The sequence below is a fragment of the Rhinolophus hipposideros genome (genome assembly GCF_964194185.1).
Source record: "Rhinolophus hipposideros genome assembly, chromosome: 20".
Classification (NCBI taxonomy): Eukaryota; Metazoa; Chordata; class Mammalia; order Chiroptera; family Rhinolophidae; genus Rhinolophus; species Rhinolophus hipposideros.
In genome coordinates this window covers 19,547,738-19,562,988 of record NC_138066.1, presented here as the reverse complement: position 1 = coordinate 19,562,988, position 15,251 = coordinate 19,547,738, and the positions used below count along the sequence as shown (strand labels likewise).

At 37.3% G+C, this 15,251-nt stretch overlaps 1 protein-coding gene across 1 annotated transcript in view; it reads left to right on the top strand.

Annotated features, from left to right (window-relative positions):
• MYO1D (myosin ID) overlaps positions 1 to 15,251 on the top strand; it is a 285,823-nt gene that overhangs the window by 122,238 nt on the left and 148,334 nt on the right. Inside the window, exon 16 of the mRNA XM_081027840.1 lies at positions 1,465 to 1,672. Within this exon, the coding sequence (XP_080883966.1) occupies positions 1,465 to 1,672 (208 nt within the window). The remainder of the gene's footprint in view (positions 1 to 1,464; positions 1,673 to 15,251) is intronic.

The following is a 15,251-nucleotide window of genomic DNA, read 5'->3' as shown; positions in this document are numbered from 1 at the left end:
GAAAAATAAACATGCAGGAATACCTAGAATGACCTATAATAATAATAATACAGAATAATACAGTAAAGAATGAGGAGAGATATAATAATAATAATAATAATAATAATACAGAATAATACAGAAAAGAATGAGGAAAGACCACCAGATATTGAAATACATCAATAATTGTTACAAAACCATGTGACACAGATGCACAGATGGACAGACAGTGAAATGAAACAGACCGGGAAGCATAGAAACGCACTGAAGTGCACATACAAATTTAGTATGTGATAAAAATGACATATTAAATTGTAGGGCGAAAAACTGACGTTTAGGAAGTAGTGTTGGAATTAGCCTTTTGTCGAAGGGTAGCATCGGATCCATACCTCATACCCTACACCAAAATAAGCACCAAATGGATCAGCGCTCTAAGTGTAAAAAAATAAAAACATACAAGTAATAGAAGAACACACAGGTGAATTACTCTGTACCCTGCGTGTGAGGACAGCGTTTTTCACTATGACTTAACATTCAGATGCAGTACATAAACAACATCGCTAAGTTGGACTACGTGTATTAAACAGCTTTGCACCAGGCAAGGGCCGGGACGGGGAAACACGCTCGTAGGCTGTCTTCTAAGCTGGTCCCAGGGATTCCCACCTCCTGGGGTTCACCCTGTGTAATCCCCTTCCCATGCATGTGGCCTGGGCCCGGTGATTTGCTTCTAGCAAAATGGAATATGGCAGAAGTGATGATATATCACTTGTGAGATCAGGCTCCAAAAGCCTGTGAGATCAGGCTCCACTCGGTGACTTCTGTCTTGCTCACGCTCACATTCGTGAAGCTGGTGTGTAGTGAACTGCCCTATGTGAGGTCCACATGGCAAGGAGCTGTTGGCTGCTTGTATGTAGAAGCGCGATTGATTTTTGTGTATTCATCTTATATGCAGAACCCTGCTTCGTTTTCTTTTAGTGATAATAGTTTATCTGACAATCTCCGTAATTTCCTTTGAAGCGAGTATATTGTTCATAAGTAAGATTAGTTTTGTTCTTTCCCCAGTCACTAACCAGTTTGTTTGTTAGTCTCACTAGGCAGGCTGGGAAACCGGTGATGAGGGCATCCTTGTCTTGTTCTGTTTGTAAAGCGAATGCCCCTTCGTGAATGATATTTGCTGTGAGGTTAAGGTAAATAGCATTTGTTAAATGAAGGAAGTACCCCTCTATCCCTAATTTAGTAAGAGATGTTATCATAAAGGAATGTTGTGTCTTACTGAATTTGAAGGCTTTTTTCACATCTCTTATCAGGCTATGAAGTTCACTTCTATTTCTAGTTTGCTAAGGAGTTTTTTTCTTTCTTTCTTTCTTTCTATGAAGCATCTTCAATTGTATGCGATAGTTTTTCCACATCTATTGAGACCATTATTCCACATCTATTGAGACCATTATTCTTACTTACTCTGTGCCCTGTTCTTTTTTCACCCAGATACAAGATGATCTCTGAATTCACCTGGCCCAACCATGACCTCCCTTCAGACAAAGAGGCTGTCAAGAAACTGATTGAACATTGTGGTTTTCACGACGACGTAGCTTATGGGAAGACCAAAATTTTCATTAGGACACCCCGAACACTCTTTACCTTGGAAGAACTCCGTGCCCAGATGCTCGTAAGGATTGTCCTCTTTCTACAAAAGGTAATTTTGTATTTTATCGATAAAGCTCTTTGCTTTTATGTTCTTAAAATTTTGTTGAACATTTTCTTTGATTCAAGAAATGTTCACAGTGGTACAGTTTTTATATCTATGCGTATCTTAGAATATGTTCTGTTGCCCTCACATATGGCTGTCTGAGCTCCAAATTATTCTATCCTCAAAACGCTAAAGACAGTGTATCTTCTGGTATTTAGAGAGATGTTCTTGTCTCTTGTAGTTAACGGAGTTGTTTCCCTCACCTTAACTCCAGAAAGGACGTTTTTATCGTGTAATTCAAAAGTATTACCGACATGTGTGAAACAACCTCTCTCACCCATCATTACCCACCTCCTGCACTTGACTGAAGTGTGCGGTGTTGACTTCCTGATGCTCGTTAGCTCACGGTACCTGTCGTTGATCTGTACAGGGCTCCTCGCTTCATTCACTCGCTCCTGTATTTCTTTTTATCCCCATACTCATTTCCATACCTTCCATACGAACCATTTTAATGTAAAACATTATTTCATTACTTATATAAAAAGAAATCATGTGCCTCCGTGAGAATGTCCTTGGGATATATACCAAGAAAGAGGAAAGCGGTGGGCCATTGGGTATATACAGACCTAATTGGTATAAGGAGTGCCGTGTTCCTCTCCAAAATGAATGCCAGTTGGCACCACCAGCTGTCTATGGGGGTTATTGTGTGCCCAGTCTTACCAGTATCATCCAGCTACCTATGCATTTTGCCAGACTAACAGGTATAATGTTATCTCATTTCTGTTTTACTTTTTATTTCTCTGATTACTATTAAATCTGAGTATTTCATTAAATGCTTGTTTGCTTTTTTGGTTTTCTTGTGAACTACCCATTCATAGCCCTTGTCCATTTTTCTACTGGAGTTGGTTATCATTGCCTTAAACATTTTCGTAAGATGTTAATCTCTTACTCACTTTAGACCTTATAAATATATTCTCCTATTCTGTATGCATCCTAATGAATTTTATACTATACTTTGTTGAAGAGAATCCTTAATTTTCACATAATCCAATTCTTCAATATTTTCCCTTATATTTTGTGCTTTGGAATTTTGTTGAAGAGGGCTTTCCTTGTCTCTAGTTCACAGAGGTACCATCCTGTATTTTCTTCTATGAATCGTCTAGCTTTACCTTTCATATTTAAGTCTTTAGTCCATTTATAATCCACCTATGTATGTGGTTTTATATAGGAATCCAGTTTCATTTTCTATGTGGTGAGCAAGTTTCCTCAATACCATCTACTAAACAATGTGTCCTTTTCCCATTGGTTTTTATTGTATATTAAATATACATATTTTGTTTCTGTGTGCTCTGTTCTGTTCCATTTTATATCTGCCTGGTTTTGCACTAATGCCACAGTTTTTACTGTAGTGTCTCTTATATGGTAGGACAGTTTATGGTAGGATAACGCCATCTTCTCTTCATTATTAAGGTTGATTTACCTATACGTGGACCTTTATTCTGCAATATAAATTTTAAAGTGTGTTTATTGTGTTCATTAAATTCAACAATACTTTTTATCAGCACTGCATTGAATTTATAGATTAACTTAAAGGATTAACATTTTTATAATATTAAGTCATCATAAGAGTATAGAATAGGCTTATATAAATCATTTCTTTGACCTTTAGACTTAGGGACACCTTATGAATTGGTGGTTAATTCCTAGAGATTTTAATTGTTTTTGTTACTGCTGTGAATATTTTATTATATTTTCTACATGGCAGTGTTGGTGCAGATAAATAATATTGGCTTGTGTTGGGGTATCTGTATCTAGAATGAAACCTTTCTTGATTCATGTTTGTTGATTCTGTTCGTTTTTCTGAGTCAATGATTCTGTCATATGCAAATAATGAAAGTTTTCTCTTCCCAGTTGCCAAGATGTTTCTAGGTGTTGGTTTCTTTCATTTATTTTGCCTAGAACTCAGAAAAACTCTTGGAGTGAAATACTAAATTCTGTTTCATCCTAAAACAGTTTCCTTCTATTAATTTTTTTTTTATATTGCTTATACTCAGTTGTGTTTTCTTTCTTGAGATTGCTTGTAAATTTACAGGATCTCTGTTTTCTGTCTGCCATAATACATTACTTTCATAAATATGTCCTTCAGGACTTACCAGTGGTGTTTTTGTTGTTTTGCAGATCTGATACTCTTTTCTTTATACCTATGCAAGAGATGGACTCAGGCTCAGCGTTTGGCCTGAACCAGCCTGATGATACCTCTTAATTTGCTTGGGACAGTCCTGGTTTAGGAGTGTTATCTGTTGTAACTATTAGTAGTACCCCTTTCACTCTCCCCTCTGTTGTAACTATTAGTTAGTACCCCTTTCACTCTCCCCTCTGTTGTAACTATTAGTAGTACCCCTTTCACTCTCATAAGTGTCCCAGTATGGATAATACACTGTAGAGTCACCCTAGTCTGAACTCTCTGTCCACTTGGTGAAGGATAGAATCCTCTTCTTAAATCTACAGGGGCAGTTTGTTTTTTTCTCACAGTTGTCAGTGTCCCACAGACGACTGTGTTTCCCCGAAAATAAGACCTAGCCAGACCATCCGCTCTAATGCATCTTTTGGAGCAAAAATTAATATAATACCCGGTCTTATTTTACTATAAGACCCAGTCTTATATAATATATAATATATAATATAATAAATATAATATAATGTAATATAATACCGGGTCTTATATTAATTTTTGCTCCAAAAGATGCATTAGAGCTGATGGTCCGGCTCGGTCTTATTTCGGGGAAACACGGTGTGTAGTCTGTTGCAGCTCTGCCAGCCATAGATAGGACCAACTGTTCCCCGTCCTAGCCCCATGGCCCAGCTCTTATATAAAAAGTTATAATTCCAGGTATACACTCCTAACAGGGCTCTTCCTCCCAGTGCTCTCTACACCTCTGCTTTTTATCTCACGAGAAATTACAATTTCTACCTAGAAAAGAGAGATTCTAAAAGAAAATCTCTCTTCTCCCACATTGTGGAGAACGCTGTCCAGTGTTCTCTGTGATGTTAGTCTTGCATTTCTTAACCATAAGGCAATGGAGTAGGAAATAAGAATCTTCCTCCCCACTGTCAGGCAGACCGTGGTGGAATGTGATATATGCGATGTACTGATTATGTTCTGTAGACAACTCCACAGGCCATTAAAATGAGTGGGAACTTTTGTCAGCTTTTGGGCAGAGGCTATCAGTCACCTAACTTTCCACGGGATGTGTGTTTTACTTTTTCTGTTTCCTCATAGGAATTTTGTGGCAAGTGAGGAGAGGCCACATCAGGGATGGTATTTTAAACAAGAATTGCCAACGATCTATTTTTATTTCCTTTTTAAAATAACAAAATAGCTTTATCTTTTTCCTGATTATGTAATTCAAGTATGCTCAGTGTAAAAACAGGTTCAAAGCATACCGAAAATTGTAAGGGAAACTGGGGAAAATCACCTAAAATCCCACCATGCAGAGGTAACACGTCAACATTGTGGTGACCATTCTTTCTGATAGCTTTCTGTGCATATGTACAAGCATATATGCTATACTATAAATGAGACGATAGTCCACGTGGTAATTTTTATACCCACCTTTCTCTTTTGCTAAACTATTTTAGTACTCTTTTCCCTACCTTTACCTTCTCCGCCCACATCTCCTCTTATCTCCTGTGTCCAGGGTCCTCAAGACCACCTCCAGTTCATTGATTCACTACAAGGACTCACAGGTCTCGTAAGAGTAAAAGTTATTACAGCAAAACGATGCAAAGCAAAATCAGCGAAGGGAAAATGCCTGTGGGGTGAAATCCAGGGGAAACCAGGAGCAAGCTTCCAAGAGTTCTCTCCCAATGGAGGCGTACAGGACACACTTAATTTCTCCAGCAATGAGTTGTGACAGCACGTACCAAGTATTATCTACCAGGGAAACTCATTAGAGACTCAGTGCCCAAAGTCTTTATTGGGGGCTGGTCATGGGGCTCTCTCTGCCGAGCACGTACCCAAATTCCAGACTCCCAGAAGGAAATCAGGTGTTGAGCGTAAACCACATTGATTGTACAAGCAGGTTAAGCACATTGACCACTCTCCTTTAGGGGAAGTTTTCTATCAGTGTGGGGAAACTGCTTACCAGCCAAGTTCCCAGACACCAGCCAAGCGCCAAACCCTTGCACGCAGGATAGCAGTCTCAGGCCTGCCAGGTTAACTGTTCTGGACACACACTCCCCTACAATTGTCCCACAATTGTAACAGACTTCCTTCTACACACAGCCTTCCTTTCTGGTGCCTTCATGTCTAGGCACTAATTCCTAGAAGCAAAATTATTGATTGAAAGGTATATGTATTTGTGATTGTAATAGATATTAACAGTTCATATTGCTGCACACAATGTAAGTGGACTCTTTTCCCTGATTTTTTTTTTCTTTTTGGCCACAGTTCTATTTATTCCTTTAAGAACAATCAGTTGTGGAGGTCCTGATTTTAGTCAACATCCTGATTCTGCCTCTTCCAACTAGCCCTTAAATCTTTGTTAAGAAAAGTTATAAAAGTAGAAAGCAAGGTTCTCACATGTTAAAACCTAGTATGATGCACTATAATGAATACAGTGTGGTACTGGCATGGGAATTGACTGTGGAATAAAATAGTGAGTCCTGAAATACATTCAAGTATATATGGGGATTTAATGGAATTTCAATTTGGTGGGGAAAAAAGAGGAATCTTCTATTAAACAGAAATAGAGCAACTGGAGAACAGTGTTTGACCTCTATATCATACCGTGCACAAAAATAAATCCCAGACCTATACATTTTTTTGAAGAAACCCAAAAGCTATAAAGAAAAAGATAGACATATTGCATGACATTAAGTAGAAAATTTTACCCTGAAGAGTATACTCTGAACTGAGTCAACTAACAAAGGATAGCTCAGGAAAAATAATTACAATCCATGAAGTTAATACATACTAACTACAGGTAGCCCCCACAGATTCATAAGGAAAAGACAACCCAATAGAAAAATAGGCCAGTAATATGAAAAACAAATAACAGAAGAGGAAATCCAAAAGACCAATAAACGCATCTTCACTAGTAGTCAAAGATACGAAAGTGTTGGCTTAAAAGGTAGGCACTTTTAAAATTTTCTATAGTCATTATCAAATGGCTTCCAGGAAGATTGTACTGATTTATGCCCCACCAACTAATACGTGAGAGAGCTTGTCTCACTGGAGCTCTGGATATTTTCATTCTTATAAACACACTTTGAATAACCGAAAGCCTGAATATTTGCCTGGACGTTGAAAAAAGCATTTTACGAAAAGCCCGTTTGTGATCTACACATCTGTGTATCATTAAATTAAAAGAAGTGAATTGGTGTAGCTAAGGTCGTTCTTCTCTTCCTTCCATAATACACAATTGCTTCACTTATCCACATACCTTCTGCATTTGAGATCATGCATCCTCACCTCGCATTTGAGTGACAAATTAAATAAGGCGGTATTTCAAGACAGCACTGAAGAAACAATTTCAAGTTTTCAGACTTACAGCTTTGAGCAAGGAGATGCTGAGAGACCAGTCAAGTCAGTTCAGCCACAGATCATGAGGCTGAGCTGAGGTGTGTAATGCTTGTCAGTAAGTGTGTGTGAGGCAAATCTCTCCCAAGTGATTGTGTTGCTTTAGCTTTTTGTCTCTTCAGCCTGGACCTTCCTGGTTTTGGATTTCTCATCATTCATCTTCTGTGTGTCATATGCATTAATTCCCAGAACATTGGACACATTTTGTTGCATGGTTGGGGAAATCTTGAAAGAAGACTAGTTTTACCCTTTAATTAGTAGTTAACTGATTTTTAACGAAAATATTGCACAAAAGCGTCAGAGAGAGTCATGATTCTCTAATATTCTGTACCCGTTTAGTTTAAAATATTCTGTTGTCTTGGAGGAGGAATGGGGTATGGAACCCCTCCTTTATTATTTGGTGCATATGTAGTTTTAAATTTACGTTCTCATTGTAGGAAATCATAGGTCAAGATCAACAGTGTCATCTACGCTGATATTAAAGATGGATTCTCAAAGGGAGATGGAAAAGTATTGGGGAAGTTTTATCTTTTTTGTTCTATAAACGACAAATTGGGAATAGGTTGATGGATTTGAAGAGTGGCTTTCTTGACCCACCAATAAGACAAATAGTGAATTTGTGAATTGTGTCTTCCTTTGGGGGGAATTAGTTTTTTCTTAAAGGGCATATGTAATTGATTATAGACAGAAATCTTAATGGATCACCGTGTCATATACTTGGATCATTTCAGATTGCAGAGCATTGACCCAAGCTCTAAGCGTGGAATTATTCTTTGCATTATGCCACAGTGTAGTAAAGACGTTAAGGCCCTTTCTGTGTCACATACTGAAGACTACTAAACCTAAGACATTCTTTCTCAAAATAATATCTTAAGGGTCTAATCATTTTCCTGCAAGGAATTTGTGGGTTTCCTGAGACCACAGTTATGGGTCATGAATTCCACAGCAGCAAGAGCTGCGAGCCCTTTGGAAATTTAAATCATGCTAGCCTCTGACCTGCTCCACACCATGCAATGAGTGTTTCGGTTTCTGTCTCAGCCCTAAATGTGGCTCACGGCTTGTAATACCTATGACATAGTGAGGTAGGGGGTCCACAGTCAGGCTTGAATTTAAAGTCAATTGGCAGTTTTCTATTGTAGTTATGTGAAACTACAGCCATGTTTAGATAGGAAATAATAGAAGCTTCATGCTATAAATGTTCAGATCCATTGGCCTCCTGGGGTCAGTTGACTCCCAGAATTTTATTTTTGCTTGTCTGGCGGCTTCCTAGAGGATAGTGGTGGTTTGATTATTAGGTCATAGCCAAATTGGTATAATCTCAGAAGCAAGAAAAGACCTCATGCTAGTGAAATAAAATACACAAAATGTGGGCTACAATTATATATGATGTTTCTAATTTTAGGTGGATAAATTTAGGTTTCTAATTGAAAATGGAATTGTAGGGTAGTTAGTGATCTTTTGTCTTTTAATTCAAAATCATAAATAGTTGGCATTCCACTAGCAAACTGATATTGTGAGAATATTATACAAAAATAGGGCTACCTGATTTTTATCACTACACCAGCAGTGTTTTTAAGCTTACCGTGTATTGCGTCTGGTAAAGGAAATAACAGAAGCATGTAAGATCTAGTGTTCTTTTGAGAGAGTTCATGGGAAAATGTCTTTCTGTTCATGTACTGGGATTAGCTGTCCTTCTCCTGGGACACAGCCCTCAAACTGGCAGTCGTATTATGGGGAGGGGATCGCACTGCTGCAAAGCCTCCTGGTGAAGTTTCCTGGAGTGGTGACATTGGACATCCTTGAAATGTTCCTGAATTTAATGGGAATGCGTCTAGTGGTTTCTTTTTGTGCATGATACTGATTGAGATAGATACATTTGAGCATGTTAAGGGGTGCCCATCTATTCCGGTTGTATGAAGAGCATTTTTAAAATCAAGAAGAGATGTTGAACTAAGTCAAATTTCTCCTTAGTAGGTATCAAGAGGCTCATGTCATATTTTTTTCTTTTGCGCTATCAATACAGAGAATTCTACTAATCAGTTTGGTAGCAATATTATATTTGCCTCAGCAAAATAACATGGACACTTTTCCTTCTTTTTCTACATTTTGTTGCAATCTAATAGCATCTGGAGTTAATCTGTTCAGGTTTAGTTTCCCTGTGAAGACATCGAAAGGGGTCTTGTTGGAGCATAACGCTTCAACTATCTCTAGTTCTTTAGATAATTGGTCTGTCTTTATTTTGTATGTAGGATCACCTTCGATCATTATGTTTTTGTAGAAAATCATCCAGGTTCTCAAATTGTATTGAGTAGAGTTGAACGAAGTAATCTCGTATGTTTCTTTTCATTTCCTTTGTATCTTTAGTCATTCCCTCTTGTCACTTCTTATTTTGTATGTTTGATTTCTGCTCAACTTTTTTCTTTATCAACTTTAGTTAATGATGCATTTTGCTCTTTTTCCTCAAAGAACCAGTTCTCTGATGCATTAATTCCACAATTTTCTTATTTCTAATTTATTAATTTTGCTTTTTATCTTTATCACTTCCTTCTTTTTTGAGAATATAAAGAGCAGAAGCAAGCAGGAGATTCTCTTTCTCCAACTTCTGGAGCTGGGTGCTTCATGAGTTTTTTTCTTTCACATTTATTGGTAATGGACTATGAAATTTGTTCTGAGAACTGCTTTTGCTATATCTATAGGACCTGATACATTATCATTTAATTATTTTTTTATTCTTAGGTTTCCTTTTTGCCAAAATGGTTAAATATTTATTTGTTTAATTAAATTTATTGGGATGACATTGAAATTATATAGGTTATAGGTAAAATTATATATATATACCTATATATATAGGTAAAATTATATAGGTTTCAAGTGTATATTTCTATAATATATAGTATATATATATAGCATCAATTTCCAGGTGATCCATGTTTTATGTGTATGTTTTGTTTTATTTTCTAATTTTGTTATTAATTTTTAGTTTTATTGCATTAAAATCATGGAATGTTAAATGTACTGTTTCAGTTTCTGGAATTTATTGAATTTTGAGGGCCTACTGTAACTCATTTTTGGAGTATACCTTGAAAAAAGGTGTATATTTTTTTTGACATTTTTATTATGAAAAATTGTAAATATTCACAAAATTAGAAAAAAATAATATAGGGAGTCCCCATGTTCCCATCTCTCCGCTTTAACAATTATCAACATTTTGCCATTCTTACTTTATCTCGTTCTTACCTCATGTTTTTATGTGTTTGTTTTGTTGGTTTGTTCTGTTCCGTGTTTTTAAAAGGAAATCCCAGGTGTATTATCATTTCATCCTTACATACCAGTATAATCTCTACAAACAAAGACTTTAGTATTCCATTCTCATACCGTGTGAAATTAATAATAAGCCTTAACCTTACCTAAAATGTAGTTTGTATCCATTATTCCCAGTTGACTTAGAAATGTCTACAGATGGTTGGGGATGGAGCTGCTATCACCTGTGGAGCTGAGGCACCTTTGAGAATGGAACGTGCTAGGCTTGACCACATTAATTATGATTTTCAGTGACATATCATTTCATCCTTAAAAATTTTATGTTGTAAAGGCAGCTTATTTATCACAAAGACTGCCCTGGTTGGCTTGTCCGAAATTAATATTATTTGTATGCTCTTGTATTTATTTGTTAAATTTGCATTTTATGTTCTTATTTTTGGGTTATGTTATAGCCCCAATCCCAGGAAGGGTTAAAGGTGGTTCATTAAGACATAAACATTTAATAAACATTCTAAAACTGAATTCTAAAACTGAGAATAATATCACTATTAATTATAAGTAGTCTCAAAGGTTAATATAGACCTGAGTATGATAATTTTGTAAACCATCCAAAGAAAAAGTATGAATAATTATCTGAAAATTGGATTTTGTTGGTTTAGGTATTCATTTGCCTCTATTTCCTGATGTATTGTTAATTGTGAAACTTTGTCAAGTAGTGGCATGAATGTGGGGGCTTTCACATCATTTTCAGACAAAGCTCACTGACTTCTTTGTGAAACAAAGAGTAGTGTTCTATCTCTCAGACTAAAAGCAAAATAATTATATCTCATAAAATCAATTACTTTTGCCCATAAAGTGACACACACACACAGACTACTAATATAGTAGTAATCTTCACTGAGTGACACTCTACATATACTAACTAAAGTTTTACAAGAACCCGGTGAATGAGTATCTGTTACTATTTTCATTTACTAGGAAAGGGGAACTAAGGCACAGAGTAGCTGAGTAACTTGCTGGAGGAAACACAGAATGCAGAACTGGGATTTGAACCCAGTAGTCTGGGCTTCTGAACACACTCTTTTAACCACTCTCCCCTTATCCCCCAGTGGCACCTGCAGAATGCACTCCTTAAAGGAAAAACAGGTATGACTCACATTATTGAAGACAAGTTTGTAAAACGAGCCATAAAGCTGATGATGGCATCATGCTCAGAGAAAAAGAAGAATGAGAGTTGGCCAAATTCCTTTATTAAATGACCTTGGTCATTTGAGCTAATGCTGTCTGAGTCATTCATTTACTGTTGAGTATGAGAACTAAGATATAGTTTTACTAAATTGAAACACTGATGTTGAACGTATGAATGAGCTCTTGACATACAAGCATATACCATATGAAAAGTGATTAATTACTTTACTTTTTATTGAGAATACATGCACCAGGAGAAGAGATTTTTATTTGTTTTGGTTAAAACAGAAAAGGACTTAGAGCCCTGAGTAGGTTAGGAAAGGTGTGTTTGTTTGCACGACTACCTACAAAGCCTAAGCTGAATTACAGGAGGGCGGGGTGGGGGGGCATTGCTGTGTGATAAGGGAGGTTGCTCCCAATGCTAGTCCACTCATTGCTTCATTCATGGGGAATATTTATGGTCAAAAATATGTTGCTCGACCTTGACGAAGTGTTGAAAGAAATAAAGAAAAACGTGCCTTTGATCAAATGATGGCCATTGACTGTAGGTCATTGTGGTATGTTGTAAGAAACGCATGGCGAGTGCTCCTTCCACCCCTCTGCTCTCGGGGTGTGCAGGAGAAGGGTGCTCATATGCATTTTTAAATGAGGAGTAAACACGAATCTGTTCGCTCATTACTGAATAGGGACATAAAAATGAACAAGACATGGTTCCATCCAAGAGAAGCTGACCACCCAGTCAGGAGAGAGATGTGTTAGCACTCACGTCAGTGAGATGGAGGAATTGTGATGCTCTTGGGTGAGGTAATAACTGCCAGGTGGGCTCAGAAAAGAGGCACCTGTTCTTGAGTTTGGAAAGAAGGCTTTCTAGAAGAAGAGGTGCCAAAAAGCTTGAGAACCACTCTGTTCGATTCACGTTTTACTTGAAAACACAATTACAGGGAGGATAGATCTTAATCAGTATTTCATAAACCATTTATATAGGTCAAGCACATTAGAGCTGGATCATTGATGTCATAGTGGGTTGTCATAGAGGTTAGTGGGTAAAACAAACTTCCTGTGACAAGTATAGGGCACACAGTTTTCTACAAACACATTCAAACAAATGTCATTTCCCATAATAAACATAGAATAATTCTAGTCCTTGGAATTACGAAAACAGCCCTTTCAGTGTTACAGGAAAGTTCTTTGCCCTCCTTAGAAAACAGCCATATGGATAATTAGGAAGCAAATAGACACGGCAGCAGTGTCAGGTATGATGACAGAGTTAAATTTAGATTTCACTTGAATTTTATGACAAGTATATAAATATTTACTAACCTTTCCCTTATTTATCTAACAAGATGTAAAGAGCTAGCTTAGGACTTGTCTTCTCAAAGCACCTGGGTCAACAAGCTCCTGTTCTGTCATGATTCCTCATTAATAACTGCTGGTCAAGCTGTTGGCCTCCAATTTGATTCCACTTTTTTCTTTTTTGTCATGGCTCGTAATACTCTGTTTCCACACTGTACCGTACGAAGTCTTCTGCAGCTTGATTTTTTTCAATCGGCATGTTCTTAAATTTTCTCAGCATTTATAACATGTCCTTAAGGGTAGCTCTAGTCTATTTACTTTTACTTCTTTATGCTCTTCCATTGTTAAGAAAAGTAATTATTTATTTTCCTAATAATAGTTATTTAGTTTTTCATTATTTTGTCATTCCGTGTAATGCTACAGTGAACATTTTCATACATGTTTCCTTGTCTACAAGTAAAAATGAGTCTCTATGGGGCAGCTATTCTCAAATTTTGAGGACTCCCCAAGAGCTCACCTTTGAAAAGGCTAGAAAATTCAAGAATATATCAGCACACATTCCATTAGAGTCTTGTCATCGCTTGTGATATGGCCTCAGGAAAACTCCACTGTAGACCTGTGAGACGACGAGAATTACAAAGGCAAACAACTTGCTGGTATTGTTATGAAATTAGTTTCCTTGAGGATCCTCTGAAAGGGTCTCAGCAATGCTCAGGGTTCCCCAGGCCACACTTTGAGAACTGCTACTCTAGGGAATATGCCGTAGATTGCGAACGCTAGGTTGCAGAGTCGACACATTTTTAAGTTCACTGAGGATTGCTCAGTTGCTTTCCAAAATAATTACACCACAACTTACACTTATCTTGAAATGTATGAGAGTTTTTTTATTATTCCACATCCTTATGAACCATTTGAATTGTCAGAATTTTAAATTTTGGCCGACCTTGTATGGCGCCTAAGTAAGTCCTTCTCTGTCTTGCGAGCTCAGCTCTGCATAGGGGTGTTTGTTAACATTTCTCAAGCAGCGGGGCTATTAGGTTATCTGTTAGGCCACATTCCTATCGCATTCATGGGAAGTCCCATTGAAAGATTTAAGAGCGAGAAGCGATGTGGTCAGTTTTCAATTTTTAAATAGATCTGTGTCAAAGGGAGATTAGAAGTCAACAAGATTTGGAGGCAAGATGGTCAATTAAGAGCTTCTCGCTGTAATCTTGGGAAAGCTAATGGAGGCTTCAATCAAAGCCGTGGTAGTTGAGATGGGAAGAAACTTGAGAAATATTTGGGAGATAAAAGCAGATCATGATAGTTGTTTGGGTGGGAAACTGATGAAAAGCAGGAATTCTTGATTCCTTGGTTTCCACCCTTGATTCCTGACTAGCTGGTGTCACTAACTGAGAGAGAGAGAGAGAGAGAGGGTACAGAGCCCAAGAGCGTACATGCTTGGAGGAAATTAACAGTTTGGGACATGATATGCTCAAGGTGCCCAGGAGCCATTCAGGTCAAGATGACGAGCAAGCAGTGGATATATAAGTCAGGGAAGCAAAGGGAGTAGCAAATTTCAAGTAAGAAGGAATGAACACCAGCAGTAAACTTAGATACATCCAACAAAATGAGAGCTGTGAAGTGCCCACTTCATCTGGCAGTTAGGCCATCGCTGGTTTATTGATAACCAGCATGGTAATGCTGATCAAGATGAAAGCAGGGTACAGGACAAGAAAAACAAACCAGGTACCAGAATCTTCCAGAGAGAAAGTGTACTGAATACTTACTGGTAAATCGTAGTAATGAAAATTGGTATGGGAAAGGATGTATGTTCTTAGTGAGGAAACCAAACTGTTTATCATCTACGAGGCATTTAGTAAACGATTATTGAACACTGAAGCCTTGCCCCTACAAATGTTACTAAGCAGTGCTATTATAATAACATAATAACATTACTATGTACAAGTCACTGATTTTACTACTGTGAAGAAATTTTCTGTTGATTTATAATATAAGCAGATTTATAAATCTGTTGATATATAATATATAATATAACTGATGCCATTTAGCATTTACATATTGACAAATGCAAAGCCCTTTTACAACTATAAAAATGCCTCAGCAAAAATTTAACATTGGAACAACAGAGCATTCTTTCTTCTCTCTCTCACCCCCCTTCCTTTTCTCCCTCCCCCCTTCCCCCCTTTCTTTCCTCCCACCCAACTGATGAATAAAAATGATAAAAGTATATTTGGAAAATAATGTTGACATGTCAAAAAT